Here is a 21,542-nt window from a genome sequence, read left to right on the forward strand (position 1 = left end):
TATTTAATTAACATATACCATTATTAGGTGGGATTCCATAGAATTTAGAATACTTTACAACAATCCTACAATAAAATGAGCAAAATGATCAGGCTTTTTTAAGATGGAAAAATGTAGGTGAATAGTTTAGAATGTCAGAGGAAGAACAGTAAAAGACAGTTGCATGTGTTTTTGACAGATCAGCGAGGTGAATGAAGGTGACAGTTAATTTGGTGAAGACTACCTGGAGAGTATTAGTCTGAAGGGTGGGACATCATGTGTTCAGTGTTGGATGTGGGATACATTTTGGACATGCATATTTGCCTATTAGACTTCTAAGTGGAGCTGTTGAATAGGCAGTTATATACATATGAGCCTGGAATTTTGGCTAGAAGCCAGAGTGGGAGATATAAATTTGGGATTCCTTAATATATGATTTTTAAAACATGTAAGTCTAGAATAAATTATTGAGGGAGTAAGCATAGAAAGAATATAGAAAAGAAGGCATCTGACAACTGAACGCTGAAACACAGTAATATTTAGAAATCAAGAAAAGGTTGAGGATCCAGCCCAGGAAACTGAAAAGGGTGAACGGTGCAGGAGGGGAAACATCAGAAGGAGAGGAGGAAGGAGAGGAGAGGCTTCTAGCAACTGTGACAAATGCGGCTGCAAGGTCAGACAAAGTGTGAGTGGAGAACACAGCCTTGGATTTAGGGACACAGTGATAAGTGGCCTCTGCACAAGTGTACTTTGGGTCAGTCAGGAGAACAAAACCCTCATTGGCTGGATTCAAGAGGGGAGGGGAAGAGAGAGAAATGGGGGGCAGGAGTTATGGGCAACTCTGTTGAGGTTTCTTAGAGAAAGGAGGTAGTGGCCAGAGGTGGATATCTGTCATAGGGTGGCTTCTGTTTCTGGTTTTCAAAGATAAGAGCACATCTGGATACTGATGGTACAGGAAAGAGAGAAACCTCAATCAGCAAAGAGGAAGCTGGAGTTTAGGGGAGAGAGAGACAGACACAGAAGGAGAAATCAATGCGCAGCATGGGAAGTGCTAAAAGAAGGACGCACTGATGGGGACTGTGAACAGCCACTGCGACACTTCAATGCTTCTCATTCTACTTATCCCATTCTAAGATAAACACTGTTTGCACAACTGCATTTATGATCGCTGTGACCGAGTGTGTGATGTGAGAAATACCTTCCATAAGACAGCACAGCAATGATAGTGATATTTTTTAATACATGAAAATTGTTTCTGCAAGTTTTTCTGGAAATTACCTGCCAAATCAGCAAGGAAATATAAGGCAGTTTCTCTCTCCTCCATTCTTTTTATTATGCAAATATTAGTTCCAAAAAACAACACAAAACAAGAACTCATTTTCTTAAAAAATGAGACCAAAAGAATGTTCATGACACTCACATCGCAGTTGTATTTTCTGTTGTTGTTGTTCTCCCCTCTGATACAAATGGGAGCTGGGGAATGCAAGGTGGGAGGGAGGCAGAGATGGAACAAGGTGAAAGACAAATCAGTCTCCCCGTTACTCTCCCTGCTCCTGCTGTTACATGACTCTCCCAGGCAGGCCTGACCCTCAGGGGTGGTGTTTAGTATGTATGCCAAAGTAAAGGAACAGGTGAAAATTTAATTTGTATTTGCAAATATATTTATTGGTAGTTTGATGAAAATCTAAGGGTTTTATTTTTTATCCTGTATGGATGGTAGCAAGCTATTTTGTTTTTCTAAGCTTTATCGAGTTACTCCCTGGGTAATCTAAATTAGAAATTTTCTAATGTGGGTACAATAAGATGCTTTCTCAGTCTTATTTCCTTCTCCCTCCCAACCAGACACCCAGGTTCCTAGAATATAACATCCAATCCAATTTGTGTGGCTTAATATGGGATACACAGATGTCACATACTCTGCCTGCAAAATATATGGATTGACGAAGGGAGGAAAGTAAGAGGAGAGGGAGAGGAAGTAAGGCAACTTGCATCAAATAATTCTCACTGAGCATGGCATGACTACTGCAGGCATTCAAAGAGAAAAAGGGTGACTATGACAAGGGTCTGTATATACAAACACATATCGTTTTAAGCTTTATTATTATAAACTGAAATATAATATGCTTTTAGAAACTTGAGTTGATTGGGGGGTAGGCCACACTTTCTTCCTGGAGTGGATCAGTGGTGATTTATTTGTGGTAGTGCATTTACTTCCAGATCATCCGTAGGGTGGAAGGAATCAACATATGGATTGGGGTAAGCCCTGTGTCCTACCTTTATTTTATGTCCCGTATTTACAAAGACTAGTCACTCACTTACTATTCACTAATTGAACGCTGATAGGAAAATAGCACGTGAAACAGCAGCTTGTGTCTTTGGAACACATGATATAGTTTTAAAAATTACATTTATTTTGTCAGCTTTTCCTTGAGCTATTATTAAACTAGTGGCTTCATGGAATCTGGAACTTAGTGAAATCTCCCATCTCTGAGAACCACATGTTTACACCCATTTTCATTCATATAAGTTAGAAATTACAGAACATGTGTTGATTGGAAAACTGCTGTTACCTTTTATGTTATCTCAAAGTGGCAGACTGATATACAAATAGAACACAAGATGTGTTTTATACCAAATTTGGTCAAAATCAGTTCACACTTCAGAAAGTTAAAATGAAAGTTAAGCTGAAAAATGCCCAGAGCTATACTGATGGGAAAAAAAATGACCTTCTTTAAAAAATGGATGTGTATGTGTACGTGTGTGTGTGTCTCAGTCAGTTTACATTATCAAAAGTATTCTTAAAGACTGAAAGACATGGGGAGAGATGAGATAAAAGTCAAATGCATGGCAGGGAACATCCCCCTAGATAGCCACCCTCTATCCCTGAAATCCTAACAACCTTTCCTATCCACGTATCCTTCCTGCCAGGAAGCAGTGGCCATCTGCTCACCAAGCAAGAAACAGGAATCTTGACTCTCACCCCCTCCTTACCTGCCATATTTTGTGCCAATATCACATTACTTTTAAGTATATTCGCTGACAGTTCATCTTGATGTCTGTAAATCCCCTTTCAGTCTCCTTTTTCTAAAGTCTTGTGGTTACATTTACTCTTCCAGGTTAATTTAAAATCAGTCTCTCAAGTTATGTTAAAAGTCTTCAGGAATATGTTACTGGAATTGTACTGTCGATACGTGTTATTACAATATTGTTATCCCATCTAGGAACTGTGTTTTTTCTGATATCTCAATATGTCCTTTAGTCTCCTTCAGTTAAATTGTATAGTTCTCTGTGTAAAGGTTTCATACATTTATTATAGGGTTTCATACATGTATAGAGATAATGGATAGTATATATATATATATATATATATACACACACACACACATATTTAGTATTTGGACTACTAGTGTATTATATAACATTATTAGCTACTAGTATGTACTAGCATTATATAGATACACGCTCTCTTTTTATATGTTTTTTTCATTGCTATGATGTAGGTGTTTATTCTGTTACATTTAAAAATTAACATTTGGGCATGGCTTGGGCATTTTGAATTTATGTTAGTCACTATACCAAATTTTCTTGTTACTTTTAGAGGAAAAGAGATTATCTCAGATTTTTTAGGACAAAAATTTGATCATCCAGGAGCAACAAAAACTTTGTCGTTTCATTTTCAATATTTATACGTCTAGCTCTTTGTCTGTCTATTCTCAGTTGACTGGCAAATGCAGAACTGCTGAACAGAGACAGAGACAGAGACAGAGAGCATCCTTGTGTTGTTTCAGGGTCTAATGGAAATGCTTACAATGTTTCCTTTTTAAGTGATATGTTCACTATAGATTTCTGGCATATGTCTTTTGTCACATTAAGGAATTTTTCTCTTCCGAGTTTACTGAATAGCTGATAGTTCTCCACATTTCCTGAGTTCACCCGTGACATGCCCAGACTGGCTGCAAGGCCCGCCTCACTGCAGCGCTTTGCTGTGCTGTGGTCTCCGCTGGGATATGCTTCTAGCATCTCCACCACTGCCCGCCAGCATCTCCTCTGCTCCAAACTTTCCTTGACCTGCTTCCTGTGCTAGCCCTGTCATCCCTTTTTTGCCTACTTTGTAACTGTTTTTGGAAGTATCTGACTGTATAAGACTACAAAGTCCTAGAACCGAGGTCTTTAACTATTCATCTTTGTGTTTCAAATGCCCAAGACCCTGTTATGTGTGCAGTAGAAGCTTAGTGAAAATTGTTTTAATATATGAACAAATGAAAGAATCACCGATACATTTTCTATGGATAATACAGCAAGTAGGTGATTCCTCTGACCTGGATAACACTTTATTATTATTACTATTATTATTATTTTTATAGAGAGGGAGTCTGACCGTGTTGCCCAGGCTGGTCTTGGACTCCTGGCCCCAAGTGATCTGTCCACCTTGCCCTCCCAAAGTGGTGGGATTACAAACATGAGCCACTGCACCTGGCCTACTTTATTATTTTTTGTAATTACTTTCTCAGCTTCTTCCATTTTGTCTTTGCTTTTGGTGGGACATGGTCCTTTGAAAATATGCCAGCTATTTGAAAAGAAGGAAAAATTAACAAAAAGTTACATTTACTGTGTTAAATCTTGGTGGCAGAATATCCTTGTCTTTGCTTATCAAAGCTTAGGAGAAGAGGGGTTACTCTTGAATATTAAAATGTAGTTTTTAAAAAATTTATAATAAATTTTTTACATTAAACAATTAATAAACTGTATAAGTATATATTAAAAACTTAAATTGTATTTCTTGTTCAGGGAATAACTATTCGACCACTGGTGGAGTTTCTTGATGTCAAGAGGTCCAATAAAAAACAACAAGCTGTCAGTGAAGAAATCTATTGTCGGGTAGGTGTTAAGAGAGTATAATCATTTTAATGATAAAAGAAAAATATTTGAATCAGTCGAAGAGCTTGGTACCACGTAGTCCATTTCCTGAAGAAGAAGGGAATGGCAGGGTGAGAGGGAGGAGGGCCTGAAGAAGGTATGTGCTGGGGGAGTGTGGAATAGACATGGCCCCATGGTAACTTCTCCAGGTTAGCTTGCTAAACTCCTGCATGAGTAGAGAGACAAGAAGTCCCCTCTTTTTACTTCCTTCAACCTGGAAATGTTCCTACTGGGAAATTATTACCATATTTCATACTTTTCAAAGTTATTAACAAACTGTTATGAGTGAGCAAAATAATCTAAGACTTACCTATTATTCTGATCAGAGAAAGGGATTAAGGGGGTAAAGAGACCAGCCTTGGTCCCTAAACCTCCAGAAATCTCCTAATCCCCACCTTTTCTTACCCCTGAAAATGAATTAACATCCCTGACAATGTGGAGTGGTGTATACTGCCACATCAGTGTTTGAGTCAATCCCCAGAGGAGAGGGAAACCCTCCTCCATCTTTTTTGCAACATCTCATATCTTCCTTTTGCTGTTGCTCTGCCCTCACACACTTGGCTTTGTTCTATCCTACACTTGAGGTTTCTGTTTTTTGTTTAACTTGCTGCTTTTTTTATATTGAAAAGATGACACTTCCCCAAGAGCTAAAAATAAATGGGAATTAAAAAACAAAAAAAGACTTACTTAATACTGACCTGACAAACATTTCATCAATTTGTTTGAATATGAACTGTTTTATTGCTTTTGGCAATAAATAAACAAATAAAAAGCAAAAGCTACGAGAGTCTTTGGAGTTTAGGAATGATATAAGTAGAGTGAAAATTATTGATTCTGGGTAAAGACTAATCAATTTGCCTGCTTTTTTCTGTTTTAGTTGTTTGATCATGTGAAGACTGGAATTGAAGATGTTTGTGGACATTGGGGTCACAACTTTTGGAGAGACAAGTAAGAAGGTCTTATGCCATTGGGTTATGAAGTGGCCCAGGGTCACTCTGAAAGCAGGACATATTGATTTGTATTATTTTTCAATTGCTAATCTCTCCTGTGTTACACTATAGTATGTCATTTAAGATAAAGTTCAGCTATAACAGAGATGTGGAATAATAGTAGCTTAAACAAGGTAAAAGCTTATTTCCCTCTTCTGTAAATACCCAGAAGTTAGCAATATAAGTTTAATAGATGAGCTTTACTCCAAGACTCCCCAGGGTCCCAGGACCCTCTGTCTAGCTGGTCCACTAACAGTAGCCTTCATTTCCAAGACTGCCTGTTGAACCACAATGGCTGCATCAATATTAGCCAGTTGAGGCAGCAAGGAGGATGAAAGACGATGAAGAGACAAAGCATATGTGCTATTAATAGCTGCCTTCTAACCAAAACCATCAGAAGCTGTCATATGATTCTTCTAATCATTGGCTAGGACTCAGTCATGTGGCCATTCCTCTCTGCAAAGCGGGGTGAGGAAGGTGGTCTATTTGGCTGAAAAGTAGGGCTTCCATTACTATCCATTTTGCCACACATGGTGGAGGGCTTTGTCAAATGCAGAGATTCAGACCATCTAAGGATGTAAACAGACAAGCAGAAATAACAAATATATATTTATATATATGTTATATATACATATATAGTATATATTTATATATATGTTATATAGACATATATAATATATATTTTTAAAGGCTAAAATTATCTGAAAGATTACATACATTTATATAAATTCACACACACACACACACACACACACACACACACACACACACAGAGTTTACCATTCTGTAAAAGGCTCTGTGTTGGATAAATACAATTCAATACCAGTCTTCAAGAATCTTAAAGTTCAAGTGGAAAAGGTAGACTAGACAGGCAGAATTAGATGAATGCTTTAATATAAACTGAGAAACCACGTTATAGGTCAAGAAGTTTGAATCAATTCTGACAGCAGCGTTAGGAGCATTGGGGTACAGGAGCCAGCCCTCACTTGCTAGTGGGAGCTCATCACATGTCTCTCTTCCTGACTACACATTTGGCACCATCCAGAGTGGTTGCTTGAATCAGGGCTTATATCATGGAACTGACGAATGCTACAAATCAAGGCCCCTCGTTTTTTTTCATAGAGCAATTTGTTAAACATTTATCAGCACACCACTGGCTAGGCGAGACTTTCAGAGGCAGCATTTAAGCTAATCTCTGAAGACAGAAGAATGCATTTTAAACTACATTTGCTAGATTCCTCTTGTTTTATTTTTCCTAACTAGCTAACACATTTTTTTTTTCCCTCCACTGCTGAGTTACATGAAATTGACAAACCTACCAATGTCTGCAATTTAACACAAGGGAATTTTTGAGTGTTTCCTGTTTGCTCATATATGCTGGCATAATTTTTGGCTACATAAGACGTATAAGCCATGGACTCAGGTCTCTCAAATTTTGTAATATTATAGGCACAACAAAACAGTCACACAGCAAGCAGACTCCTGTGTGTGTGTATATACGTGTGTGTGTGAGAGAGACAATTAAGTAATATGATAATTGACAAAGACTTTCAGTGCTAGCACAACTTTTACAAGTTTTACAACACTGTTTACTAATGTAGATGGGCCCCTGTGACTCAGCCTTACTGTATAATAAAAGGAAAAATATTTTATTTGTATGGAGAGCATGTCCAATTAGCCACATGGGAACACAAGGTAATAAAATTAAGCAAACTAAATTCTCCATTGTAAAACTATGTTTTAAATGGCCATTTCTCATGGGAAGTATTCCCTTTTCTGGAGGCAGTTTGTAGATCAGAGATCACAGACATCTGCCCTACGACTCTACCCTGGGACCTTCCTAACATGGAGGCATCCCCATCTGTGACAAGCCAGTGGAACAGTCCTTTTGGCCTCTCTTCACTATTTTCATAGCCATGCCTATTTTCTGCCTACCTTGTTCCTTTCAACCCAACCACTTTCCTTCCTTTCTGTGGCACCCCTTGGTACTTTTCTGAAATGGCATGTGAGAGGCATAACCCAGAACAGCTGGTTCCCTTTCAAAAGTAAATGTTAGGTTCAAGATGTCTACTGCTCCTCTGCCTCCCAAATGGGTGAATATAGATTGGCCTTGGCACAGTAATCAGGCGACTGGTCCTGGGGCACTGTCAGAAGAAGGAACAAGTGGACACTTTGGTCACTTGGGTTTGGTCTGAAACTCAGGAGAAGAAATGTCAGAGAAAGTCTGGCTATGTCTGTCTTTCAGGCAGAGACATTATCTCTGGGGTCCATGAGTCTGCCCTAGGCACATATCCAAAGGCTGCCAGGCTAATTGGCTGTAAGTGCTAAAGATGGGAGAGCCAAACTTGCTCCATGCCTGAAAGCTAATGTTACATGGCTAGCATTTGCCACTGCAGTGGACACATTTCATTTAATAATTTTGTAAGCATTGATCTATTTCCATGCACAATTTTATTCCAGGAAAATTTCAGAGTTTCCTGGATCATTGCAGGCACTGCATATCATAGGTGGAGCAGGGAAGTGGGTGCAGGGGGATGTGGGGCTGACACAGGACATTTTTAAAATCAGTTCTGCTCAGATCACATCCTTGGTGAGTGTTAATGTTACTAAAAATCAACATCAAAAAGAAATGATTGTTTCAGGCATGTTAGGTGTCTTTCCCTTTTCTCTGGAATCCTTATGCTGCGGATTTCCAGTGGTTCTGCCAGAGAATTCTTGAGGCATTTGATCCTTTGAGAATGAAATGAAGGGTGATACAGTAGGAACCCTTCTCAGTCTTGACACAAGCAGTCTAATGATGGTGAAATAGAATGCCTATGTGTAGCTTAGCAGAGAAATGAAAGGTATGGAAATGAAGCAAAGGAAACACATTATCCCCACATGAAATAGAGCAGATGCCATTGTCTTTGGGGTTTGTTCTTCCTTTTACTTCTCTCTAATGAAAAGCTAAGACAACAATAATAATAAAAGAAGTTTTAGAAGATGTGTTGCTGCCAGGAGTCCTGGCTCAATGGGCCTACCAGGAAACTAAAATTAAAAGTAGAAAAAAGTAGATCCAATCTTTAGTGTGCAGTGGCCAGCCAAAAACAAAGCACATTCAGGGATGGCTCTTCTTTAATTATTCAGAGCCCTCTAGTCTGTAGAACAAAGGACTAGCAACAAGAATGTGGGTTAACGTCAATTCCTTTCATGGCACAGGTGTGTCTATAAACCTCCTTGGGCTTGTGGTGATCACAGTAGTACACTTACTTCTTTCTCAACAAATATTTATTGCATGCTGCTTCACTTATATATTGGCATAATAATGTTGTATAACAAACCATCCCCCAAACTCAGCTGCTCAGAACAAGTCATTATTATTAAAGTGCATGAGTCAAGAGGCTGATCAGGGTTGGGCTTGGCCAATTGCGGCTGGGCTTGCTCATGTGCTCCAGTGAGTTGGCTGGCTGCCAGGTGATTCTGGTTGGACCTATCTGGTGTGATTGGGGTGAGGTGACTCTGCTTCCTTTGACAGTCACTTTTGTCCTGGGACTAAGGAGACACTCTGCATATCCTTCTAATAGTGATTGTTGAAGCACAAGATGTAAGCCTTCATGTACTAGCCCAGGTTAAGCCACTGTTTCCATCATTGTGTTTGCTAATAGCCCAAGGAACATTATTGAGCATGCTGGCAGGAAACAGGGCAAAGCAAGTCATCTAGGCCATGGTAGAAGGCCATTGCCAAGTAATATGGCAGAAGGTGTAGACAGAGGGAGAAGTTGGGTCAAATGATTCATTCTATTACACATGCTTACAGTGTGCCAAGCACTGGTGACACAGAAAAAAAAATGTCTGCCCATGTAGATCATATATTCTTGTGCTAGGAGACAGAAAGGAAGACAAGTAAATTGCATGTCATGCTAGAAAGATATAACTACTATGGAGAAAAATACATCTGGGCAGCGAGATGGAGTCTTGCTGGAGGAGGAAGGCTGTGTGCAGTTCTGACAGGATGGATACGAAGGGCACTTTTGGGAAAATGATTGTCAAGGAAAGACTTAAAGGAAGTGTAAAAGTCCAGCCCTGCAGGTATCTGGGGGAGGAACATTCCTAGCAGAAGGAACAGTAAGTATAAAGACTCAGAGATGGGAGCACTGCCAGTAAGTCTCTAAGACAGGAAGGACCCCAGTGAGGCTGCAACCAAGGGGGAGGAGCACAGTGCCAAGAGGGGCAGACCCAGATTGTGTAGGAAGTCGCAGGCCATTGTACTTGTACCCAAGGAAGATACAGAACAGTTACATTGTTAGACTTATATTTTAACAGGAGCACTTGGGCTTCTGTGTTGAGAACACTGTAAGAATGCAATGGTGGAAGCAGGAACACCAATTCACTACAAGAATCCAGTGAGAGAGAATGATGTCTTGGACCAGAATAATAGCATTAGATGGGGTGGGAGATGGCTGGATTTTGTATATATTTTGATGGTGGACCAACAGAAATTGCTGATGGAGGAAAGATTTGGAGTACTAGTCTGCTAGGGATACCATAACCAAAGTACCACAGATTGAGTGGCTCAACAGAAGTGAATTGTCTCATAATTATGGGGACTAGAAGTGAGACAGCAAGGTGTCAGCAGGGCTTATTTCTTCTGAGGGCCACGAAGGAAGGTTCTGTTCTACACCCCTCTCCTTGGCTTGTAGATGGCTGTTTTCTCCTTGCCTCTTCATATCATCTTCCCTCTCTCTGTATGTGTTGAAATGTAAATATCCTCTTTTTCTAAGTACACCAGTCATTTTGGATTTGGGCCTACTCTGATGACCTCATCTTAATTTAATCACCTCTATAAACACTAGATCTTCAAATGTGGTCAGAGTCTGAGCTACTAGGGATTAGACTTTAACATATGAATTTTTGGTGGGACACAATTCAGCCCATAACATAGAACGTGAGAAAAGCAGAAGAATCAGGGATGACCCCAGGATTTTTAACCTGGTGGGTCACGACTCGCTGAGATGGGAGGGAGGACTCCAGGAGAATACCAGTTCATTTGAATATGCTAAATTTAAGATGCCCCACAGATATCCAACTGGAGATGTTGAGTAAGTAGCCAAAATCTCATATCTGGCATTTGGCCGAGTGGTTGGAGCTGGAGATACAAACATGGTGGTCATTGGCATAGATCTGCTATAAAAAGCTGGGAGACTGGGCAAGATGGTGATGGGAGTGAGTGGCATATGAAAGAGGACCAAGAACTGAGGCCCAGAGCACTCCTACATTAAGAGGTCAGAAAGGAGAAAACAAAACAGAGAGAGGGTGAGAAAGAGGTTGGGGGACTCCAGTGTGGTGACCTGGAAGCCAAATGAAGACAATAGTTTAAGCAAGTGAGGGCAGGAATGATGAGGACTCATAACTGCCCATTGCATTTATATCATGGGGTTCACTGACTACTTTGTTAAGAGTAGCTTTAATGGAGTATTGAGGCAATGTGAATGCTCAAGAGAGAATCAGAGGAGAGGAATTGGAGAAAGCAAATAGTGATAATGTTTCTGAGCAATTTTGCTAAAAGCAGTAGAGAAATGGTAAAGAGAGAAACATATGCATTTTAATCTGTAATTAGTGAATACTAGATATATGTGTGTCAGGGTCAGATATACAAAAATGTATGTGTATATATGTACATATGAGAGTATGTGTCATATATACATATATGTGTGTGTATATATACATATGTATACATACATATGTATATACACATGCATACATATATAAGTACGCACATACTAAATCTATAAAATCACCCGATTGACTAAATGCTGCTATTATTTTCCTGGGAATGGTGGAAATGACTGTATGGGTAAACACAACAACTATTTTCTTAGTCAATGCAGTATTAATTTATTGAAAGTTTGGCTTTCTTGATTTACAGGTTTAAGAAGTTTGATGATAAATATCTGCGGAAGCTTTTGATTCGGGAAAATCAACCCAAGTCAAGCATCGTATCTTTATATAAAAAGCTTGAAATAAAACATGCCATTGAGATGGCAGAGACTGGGATGATAAGTACTGTCCCTACATTTGCATCTCTAAAGTAAGTATGGTCTTGCAAATAAAAGTTAGTATTGCTAAATATGCATTAATAGTATTTTGAAACTAGTAATAATAATTTTGAAAATTGGCCCAGGCCAGGCACAGTGGCTCACTCCTGTAATCCCAGCATTTTGGGAGGCCGAGGTACCAGATCACTTGAGGCCAGGAGTTTGAGACAAGTTTAGCTAAAATGGTGAAATGCTGTCTCTACTAAAAATACAAAAATTAGCTGGGCATGATTGTGTGTGCCTGTAATCCTAGCTACTTGGGAGGCTAAGGCGGGAGAATCACTTGAACCTGGGAGGTGGAGGTTGCAGTCAGCCGAGATTGTGCCACTGCTCTCCAACCTGGGCAACAGAGTGAGACTCTATTAAAAAAAAAAAAAAAAAAAAATTGACCTGTGACCTAGAGATGCCTTAAGACCTCACAGCAGAATGAGATCCTGGTTAAAATGTGAAAGCTTAGAAATGTGTATGTTACATTATGTTATGTTATGTTATGGTTTTGTGTTCTCTTATTTTAGATGCTTGAGAGAAGCAAGCTTAAATTATCTAGGGAGGAAAACAAGATTAAAAAGAGCCTTAAACTGCTTCTATATATTTCCCTAAACAATGTCTAGCAACTGATAAAAAACAACCAAACATATGAATAGGCAAGAAAATGTGATTTAAAACATTAAGAAAAGGAGAAACATAATAGTTTTAACAGGCCTAAAGGGGATTTAGATAATTGAATTATCAGACAGAAACTTTTAAAATGTAAAATGTGTGTGTGTGTGTGTGTGTGTGTGTGTGTGTGTGTGTGTGTTTAAGGAAAGGAAATTACATTAACAGTTTTGGCAATGTCATGGAGATTATTAAGTGGAAATTATTGAGCTACAAATAAAGTAACTGACTTTATTTGATGGGTGTAACAGCAGATTAGAAAGAGTTAATGAGAGAATCAATTAATTAGAAGATAGGTAAGAAGGAAATAACCAAAATAAAGCAAAAGGGAAAAATACACAGAAAGCTACATACTGAGTGCAAAACAGATAAAGACAATATTAATAGAAGAAAAGAAACACTCAATATTGTACAATTTTAAATTCTCCTCAAATTGATATTTGGATTCAATGACATGTCAGTCAAAGTCCCAGGGTGTGTGTGTGTGTGTGTGTGTGTGTGTGTGTGTGTGTGTGCATGTTTAGACAAGTTGGTCCTAAAGTTTTAATGGAAATACAAAAGGCCAAGACAGTTTTGAAGAAGTACAGACTTGAAAGGTTTACATTATTAGATAACAGGACTTCACATAAAGCTACATTGATAGAGACAATATAATATTGGAAAAAGACATATAAGCAAGCCAGTGTAAAAAAATAGTTCAGAACAGATCCACCAATATATGGACACTTGATTAATGACAAAGTTTACAGACAAGCAATGGCAGAGAAAAGGTGCCTTGAATAAATGGTTCTGATCAATTAGGCATTCATATGGAGACAAAATGAAATTAACCACTGCCTCACACTCTATCAAGTCAAGTTATATTGTAGATCTGAATGTGAGAAGTGAAACAATAAAGCTTTTGAAGATTCTATAGGCACATATCTTAATGTTGTGATAGGAAAAGATGTTTTTAAACAAGCTCCAAAAAGCACTAGCTATAAAGGAAAAAATTAATATACTGAACTGCATTAAAATCATGAGATTTCATTTATCTCAACACATCATTAAAGGAGTGAAAAGGCAAACCACAGACTTGGAGGAAGATATCTGGCTCACCTAAGTGACAAAGGGCTAGAGGAAAATAGACAATCCTATAGAACAATGGACAAGGAACTTGTTCAGACACTTTATAAAACAGGATATCCAAATGGCTACTAATTATATGTATTCTGAAAACATACATGTGAATATTCATAGAAGCATTGTTTGCAATATCCAAAAGTTGGAATTTAGCCAAATATGCATCAACAACAAAACAGATGACCTGTGGTATACTTACACCATGGAATATTATACATCAGTGAAATTGAGTGAATTATAGCTACATGCAATAACATAGATGAATCTTCAACATAATGCTAAGGAACAGAAGCTAAAAGACAAAGACTATGTATTATACTATTTCATGTCTAGAAGGTTCAAGTTCAGGCACAGTGAATCTATGAGGTCAGAATAGGTATTGCTGTTGGCAAAGAGGGAGAGAATTAGTGACTGGTAGGAGGGAACATGAAGTAATTTCTGGGATTCTAGTGAATGTTCTGTTTCTTAACTTGAGTAGTGGTTGCCTGAGTACATTCACTTCTCTGAACATATAAGATTCATGTACTTTATATTATATTTTATGAAAATGGTTTAAGTATAAACAGGGATATAGTTGTACACTTGTCAGTAGATGTATGCAAACACATTTTGGTAAGAATTTGGTAGGCACATTATACAAGAAAATGAGATGTCAAAAAGATAGATTGTACTTAATGACCTCTTATATTCCTTCCAACTCTGAAAATCTGTCAATTAACTTTGATAAACAAAAAACCTGACTAGAAAGTGGAATGGCTGTCTAAACAAAAACACCTCTCCCTGAGAAAATGCTTCTAATAAACTATCTGAGTGATTGAGAGGAGGTAAAAATGAATCATCTAAATCTAGAGAAGTCTGTCCTGCGGAAGCATTAATTCTCTGTGTTTGCTCCTCTCTGTGAATCCATTTCCCATTGTGCACTAGGTTTTTGTACTCCAGTAATTACTATTATGATTGGTTCACAGCAGTGGTAAATTTGCATTGAAAAATATAAGAAAATTGTGTTTTTTAATTTCTGTGTTCTCAGTGCCTCTTCTGTTAAGACCTGCATTTATGCATATTAACCTTCCCAGCTTTAATTTGCTTTCTTAACTTTTCTTTTCTATTTATTTTCTTGTACTACATATTTTTGTAGTCTGCCTCAAACCCTTTTTGGAAGGAGTTAGAATAAAAATAAATAAATGCAGTCCCAAGTGTCTACTGTAAAAGTAGTTACATTCCATAAAATAACCTCAAAAACTGATTTGCAAATGCTGAACCTTTTTTTTTTCTTTTGAGACAGAATCTTGCTCTGTCACCCAGGTTAGAGTGCAATGGCGAAATCTCAGCTCACTGCAACCTCTGCTTTCCAGGTTCAGGCGATTCTCCTGCCTCAGACTCCTGAGTAGTTGGGATTACAGGCGCCCACCACCAAACCCAGTTAATTTTTGTATTTTTAATAGAGACGGGGTTTTGTCATGTTGTTCAGGCTGGTCTCGAACTCCTGACCTCAGGTGATCCCACCTCAGCCTCTCAAAGTGCTGTGATTACAGGCATAAGACACTGCTCCCAGCTGCAAATACCGAACCAGTTTTCTAGGGGGACACACAAGGTTAGGTTTCTTTGAGCCTCTGTTCACAAAATTTTCATCAGCCAATCAATATGTAACCTTTTTTTATGCATGTTTATGTTTGCAGACACCTTATTTAATATATATTGCTGACTCATTAACAATGAACTCATGGTCAGGAGCACTATAAACTCACTATGACACTATGATCAAGCTTACTTAACGCATTTTCTCTGTAAGGCACATCACAGGCTTCTTGTGCTTGGGAACTCTAGATATCACTTCAGCAATGCCTGGGGGCCATTTAAAGTGGCAGAATCACCAATAAATAGCATAAAAATATAAAAAATCATGTCACTAAATAGACTGTGAGAAGGACATTATTTATAGTATGAGAGTAGAAACAAGAAAGCAGATTTCTCCTTGTTGAACATGTTCAGGGAAAGTGTGTCAAGTGACTCCAATTTTTTGCCACTCTCCATATGTCTGTGAATAACTGCAAAAATACTGAAATTCTGATATTGAGTTTATAAATCAATGTTAGCAAGTAGGTGAGTTCATGATTATGGAACCCAGAAATGAGGATTGACTGTATATACATACATGTTATAAGTGGTGTGTTTGCGAATATTTATAATGAGGTTTTTAAAATATGAAAGCTTAATGGTAAATTGAAGTCAATTAGGTTTCTGCTGGAGAAAACTATTCTATTACTTTATTTATGGAGTGTTACAAATAATAAAGTGATGTAGCATCATAAGCCATTGTAGTTTTTCTTCTTTGAAAACATAATGACATGATTAGACTCTGAAAACGTGTGGATTATTAAACTTGCCATAAATGATTTTGACACTGAGATAAGAGTTATAGAATTTGGAATTATTTTAAGTTATTGAATAAACCCTAAGTGTTATTTTTTAAAATTAAGATTCTTCTTAAATACTGGTATTATATTTTTTATTTCTAAGGAAGAAAATAAATGATTTTAATATTTGTTGAAAGGTAAAATATTCTTTTTCTAAACTTTCACAGTGATTTCCGTGAAGAAAAAATAAGGAAGGTCACGCCTGGTGAAATTGATGAAATTCGAGAACTCTTATCAAGAAATCTCTATCAAATCCGTCAGCGAGTGAGAATAATTTATGTAGCAAAATATTTACTTACCTTTGGCTAACAGGATGCCTTCTGGTTTTGTGCTGTAATTGGAGGCTGCGCCATGACTCTGGGCTCAGCAGGTCCTATGCTGGGCATCTTCTCTTCTTCTCCTCTCAACCCCTCTTCAGGGTCCTACTATCCTCCTGGAAACCATGGCTGAAGCCTTGGGGCCCCCTGGGAGTTCTGCTGCTGTGGGGTTGGATATAAAGAAATATACGTGTTGACTAATTTTAAAGAAATGAATTGATGGTTATTTGTTTCCAGGAAATAGTTTTATAGCTTAGACTTTAAAAATGGAGCTCACCCTCCTTGTTATTTATAAAGTGCTATAGTTTCTTCTCTTCTCAGTCACTTACACCTCATTTCTATCGTTAGCGCCTTTACTTTAATAATTTGCTAATAACACAGCTAAGGAGTAGAGAGTGTCCTCAATTTCAGTGTGTTGCAAGCATTAACTCATTTAGTCCTCCAGTGAGTGGTAGGTGTTACTGTTGTCTCCATTTCATAGATGAAGAAACTGAGGCACAGGGAGGTGAAGTGACACACGGGCTGCATAGCTTGTCAAGAGTCCTCCTTGCTCATGTGGGGACTGTTTCAGCAGCTCCTTACCTGGTCTGCCTATAAGGGTGTCCCCATTCCATCCACACGACTCTTACCTGACCCTCTTTCCTACTACGTAGACCTTTTAATTTGAAATGAAACAAAACAATAATTGTGGCTTCCAAACGAAGCTATTTGTTGAAAATGTGGACTCTGTTTCCAAGTTCCACTTTATCCAACCATGTTTCCACATCTCCCTCACCCATCTGCTCCCGAAACACCCAGGTAGTGTTTTTGTTCTTTGGCCCAGGTGGCTTTCTCGCTGTCCCGGGGAGCATCTCACACCTTCCTGTCAGCTGATCCAAAGCCTCCAGTTTTTAAGATTCCCCCAACGGCCACTGTGTTATTCCCATCCCTGTGGTTAAATGGAATATCACTTGGAGCTTATACTGTACCATGTACTTGCAGCACTTATTTTCATGATTTTGTATAATTGTGTTAGCCTTAGATGCTCAATGAGATGGTAAACTCCTCAAGGCAGAAATGAAGACTTGTTCTGTGTTACGTTTGTATCTCTTAACAGAACCTAATATATTTCTGAACACAGGGATATTCCCAAGAAGTACATGTTTATTCTATCAGAAATGAATTTAACTATTTTTTATGATTTATTTTAGGAAACACATTTCTATATAGCTTGTAAAACTAAAAATGGATGCTGTGTTCAGCCCTAGTTTAGAAATTTTACTTTTCAAATACTGGGATGTGATCATTGTGGGAAATGTCGCCAGCTCTCTTGATGTGACAACCCAGTTGAAAAACGGGAACTTTCTGAAGTTAATCAGAAGGGGATGGCACCACCAAGTGGCTCAAAGTGGTTTGTTTTTAATGTCAATAATTCCTATTCAAAAGAGATTGTAGGACGGTGACTTGTATTTTATTTCCAGCTATTAATGATGGCTAAATACCTACAAGAAACTTCAAGGTAGACATGTCATTTGATGAATTCAGTCATTTTTCTCATTTATGAAAATCACATTTTTCAATGAAAAACAAACCTTCTTAGCTGACTTTTATTAAAGGATGAATTATGTGGCACATACATGTAATACCAATTCAGAAGGCTGAGGCGGGAGAATTGCTTGAGCCCAGGAGTTGGAGGCTGCATTGAGTTATGAGCGCCGCTGCATTGCAGCCTGGGTGACAGAGTGAGACCCAAATTCTAACAAAAGATAAAGAAAAAAACACAAAAAGAAAAGAAAATATAAATTCTTTGAAGATCTGAAGAGTGTTAACTTTTATACTCTTAATTTTTTGCTCTGCACAGAAGTTTTAAGTGCTTAGCTGAGGTGCAGATTTAAAGAAATGTGGTAAAGTCTTGGAATTTCTGGGGAAATGATCAGTTTTTTTTTGTTTTTTTAATGTCCTCTATGTGTTTTCATTTCAGACTTTATCCTACAACAGACACAGTCTGACAGCCGACACAAGTGAGAGACAAGCCAAGGAGATTCTGATTCGCCGGCGGCACAGTTTGCGAGAAAGCATTAGGAAGGACAGCAGCTTGAATCGAGAACACAGGGTAACTGAGTGTGTGCCTCTGGGAGACTTCCAGGGGTGGAGCCAACAGCCCTTCCATTGATCAGCTGATGGAATCATCAGCTCTGCCAATCAAGTGGCTGTTGACAGTTCTCTGAGAAGCTAGGGGAAGGCCAGGGTGGCTGGAGGGAGTAGAGTTTTCACAGGCAGTGTGCCCAGCATCGCGGTTGGTTCGGGGAATTGTCAATAGATAAGGAAAGCCATTTAAAAGTGATATTGTGGGTTGGGAGTGGTGGCCCACGCCTGTAATCCCAGTACTACTTTGGGAGGCCGAAGTAGGTGGATTGCCCTGAGCTCAGGAGTTTGAGATCTGCCTGGGCAACATGATGAAACTCCTCTCTACTAAAATACAAAAAATTAGCTGGGTGTGGCTGCATGCCCCTGTAATCCCAGCTACTTAGGAGGCTAAAACAGGAGAGTTGCTTGAACCCAAGAGGTGGAGGTTGCAGTGAGCCAAGATCATGCCACTGCACTCCAGCCTGGGCAACAGAGTGAGACTTTGTCAAGAAGGAGTGAGAGAGAGAGAGAGAGAGAGAGAGAGAGAGAGAGAGAGAGAGAGAGGAAAGAAGAAAGAAGAAAGAAGGAAGGAAGGAAGGAAAGAAATACTATTAATAATATTGTGGTATATTGGTTTCACATAGCAGAAATGGCAGCTTATTTCAAATAATATTCTATATTGGGTTGTCAGAGATCAAAATGGTTATATGTGAAAAAGGAATGATTTTATGTATAAAATGCAGCAGTGTTAATTAAAAGTTAATTTAAAACACGGGACTGTGGCATTTGAAATGCTAGTAAATTAGCTGTAGTAATACTTTTTGTTCTATTAATATCATTTTTAAGATTTATTAAAGTAAAAAAAACCTTTAATATATATATTTGTAAACATATCTTCCTCTCCATACATGAAGGTTCTAAGTCTTTCTGGTAGTACTTTTATACATAGATATTTCAATAGCTTTTCTTTAAGAAGACCTAGTGGTTTTCATATTTGTTTTCAATTTATTTCCCACTTATTTCCATTTCCCTTTGTAGGGATCTCCATTCTATTTTAGAAAAGATTTAATTATTTCAAGTTATAATAGTTACAGCCCCTCACAAAGTAATTTTAGAATCAACAACTAAAGTTCTGATTTTTAACAGTTCTGATTTTTGCCATATAATTTTTAATCTTTAATATACAATAAATGCCATTTGTATAGTTTAAATAAGATTTTCTTTTCCTTTTAAGGCTTCCACTTCAACCTCTCGATATTTATCCTTACCTAAAAATACAAAGCTTCCAGAAAAGCTACAAAAGAAGAAGACTATTTCTAATGCAGGTAATGAATATACTTGGAACAAAAAAACTTTAAATTTATTTGATAATGTTTATAAACTAGAAAAATGTTCCTGTTATTTTTCTTCATTAAGAATGAGTTCGAGAGTTTGCAAATCTAAAATAACTAGGTGAACTTTGATTCACATTTCAACCTTTTGGAATGGCATTCTGTGCAGATTCTAAATAATCCAGTCAGTTATTTTCCAGCAAATATTGTCACCATGGGTTCATGAACAGGTAAACGGAAAGTTGTGAGTCTGCAAATGTGTAAGAAATTAAATTTTTACAATAATTCTAATATATTTTCATGACAGCAGCCATATATTTACTTCTGACTATAACTATAAAGCTTTGTTGTAAAGTCTAATGTCCTTTTATGTGATGGTATCTTTATGTAGACACCCAAGCCATTGTCCGTGAACCCCAGAAGAACTATATTAGGATTTCATGTTATTAAAATGTGCTACGTCAGGGCCGGGTGTGGTGGCTCACGCCTGTAATCCTAGCACTTTGGAAGGCTGAAGCAGGTGGATCACGAGGTCAGGAGATGGAGACCATCTTGGCTAACACAGTGAAACCCCGTCTTTACTAAAAATACAAAAAACTAGCTGGGCATAGTGGAGCACACCTGTAACTCCAGGCACTCGGGAGGCTGAGTCAGGAGAATCTCTTGAAACTGGGAGGCGGAGGTTACAGTGAGCCGAGATTGCACCACTGCACTCCAGCTTGGGTGACAGAGCAAGACTGCATCTCAAAAAAAAAAAAAAAAAAATGTGGGCTGTCTAAGAAAATTAATGCAGAAATAGAAAGTCAAATACCACATAGTTTCACTTACAAGTGGGAACTAGACATTAGATACACAAGGACACAAAGGCAGGAACAGTAAACCCTGTAGGGATTTCAAAAACAGGGAGGTAGGGAGCCGGGTAAGGGGCAAGGGTTGAAAAATTACCTATTGGGTACTATGTTCACTGCTTGGGTGATGGGATTATTAAAAGCCCAAACCTTTGTAACAAATCTGCACATATACCCCTAGAATCTAAAATAAAAATTTCTTTAAATGTGGGATGGAACAATCATTACCCCTCTTTACTTTTTTTTTTTTGTTTGTTTGTTTATTTAATTAACTGAGAAGAGGAACGCCTAAATGATGACTGGTCGTAAAGGAGGGCAAAGTGAGAATAATATGGGGAAGACAAGGCAGCACTGAATATTTAGAACAGTGGCCCATGGTCCCACCAGCAAACAGGCTCTCAGTTCCCAAGAACCTCAACTCCCAGACAAGCATTTTGTTCACTGCCCTACCCACAGCACTCCTGCACCTGAATATGGTTCCAATCCTGTCTCCTCCTTTTGTTTGCGAAGGGTTTTGGCCCTTTTGCAAAAATATACAGGAAATCAGCAAAGCTGTGTTTGAGGGTCCAGATCAAGGCAAGAATATTCTCCATAGCAGGTGATTATCAGACTGCCTACTGTGTTCCAGACGCCAGGCTGAGCACTCCTGGGATCATTCCTGTGGGGCAGATGGGCGTGGCTACTGCTCCCAGTGGGGCTTAGTTGGAATCCCAGCTCCACCACCTACAAATACCTCTTGAATCTAGTTACCCCATCTGTAAAGTAGGTACACTTTGTGAAGATGAAAC

General features: G+C 38.4%; 1 protein-coding gene across 1 annotated transcript in view; it reads left to right on the forward strand.

The window, feature by feature from the left end:
* Positions 1 to 21,542, forward strand: part of SLC9A2 (solute carrier family 9 member A2) — a 94,397-nt gene that overhangs the window by 69,439 nt on the left and 3,416 nt on the right. Inside the window, exons 6-11 of the mRNA XM_012471501.3 lie at positions 4,768 to 4,857; positions 5,774 to 5,844; positions 11,791 to 11,952; positions 16,320 to 16,416; positions 18,430 to 18,561; positions 19,810 to 19,900. Of these exons, the coding sequence (XP_012326924.2) occupies positions 4,768 to 4,857; positions 5,774 to 5,844; positions 11,791 to 11,952; positions 16,320 to 16,416; positions 18,430 to 18,561; positions 19,810 to 19,900 (643 nt within the window). The remainder of the gene's footprint in view (positions 1 to 4,767; positions 4,858 to 5,773; positions 5,845 to 11,790; positions 11,953 to 16,319; positions 16,417 to 18,429; positions 18,562 to 19,809; positions 19,901 to 21,542) is intronic.

The sequence above is a fragment of the Aotus nancymaae genome, unplaced genomic scaffold (assembly GCF_030222135.1).
Source record: "Aotus nancymaae isolate 86718 unplaced genomic scaffold, 86718_ANA_hifiasm-v0.15.2.pri h1tg000131l, whole genome shotgun sequence".
Classification (NCBI taxonomy): Eukaryota; Metazoa; Chordata; class Mammalia; order Primates; family Aotidae; genus Aotus; species Aotus nancymaae.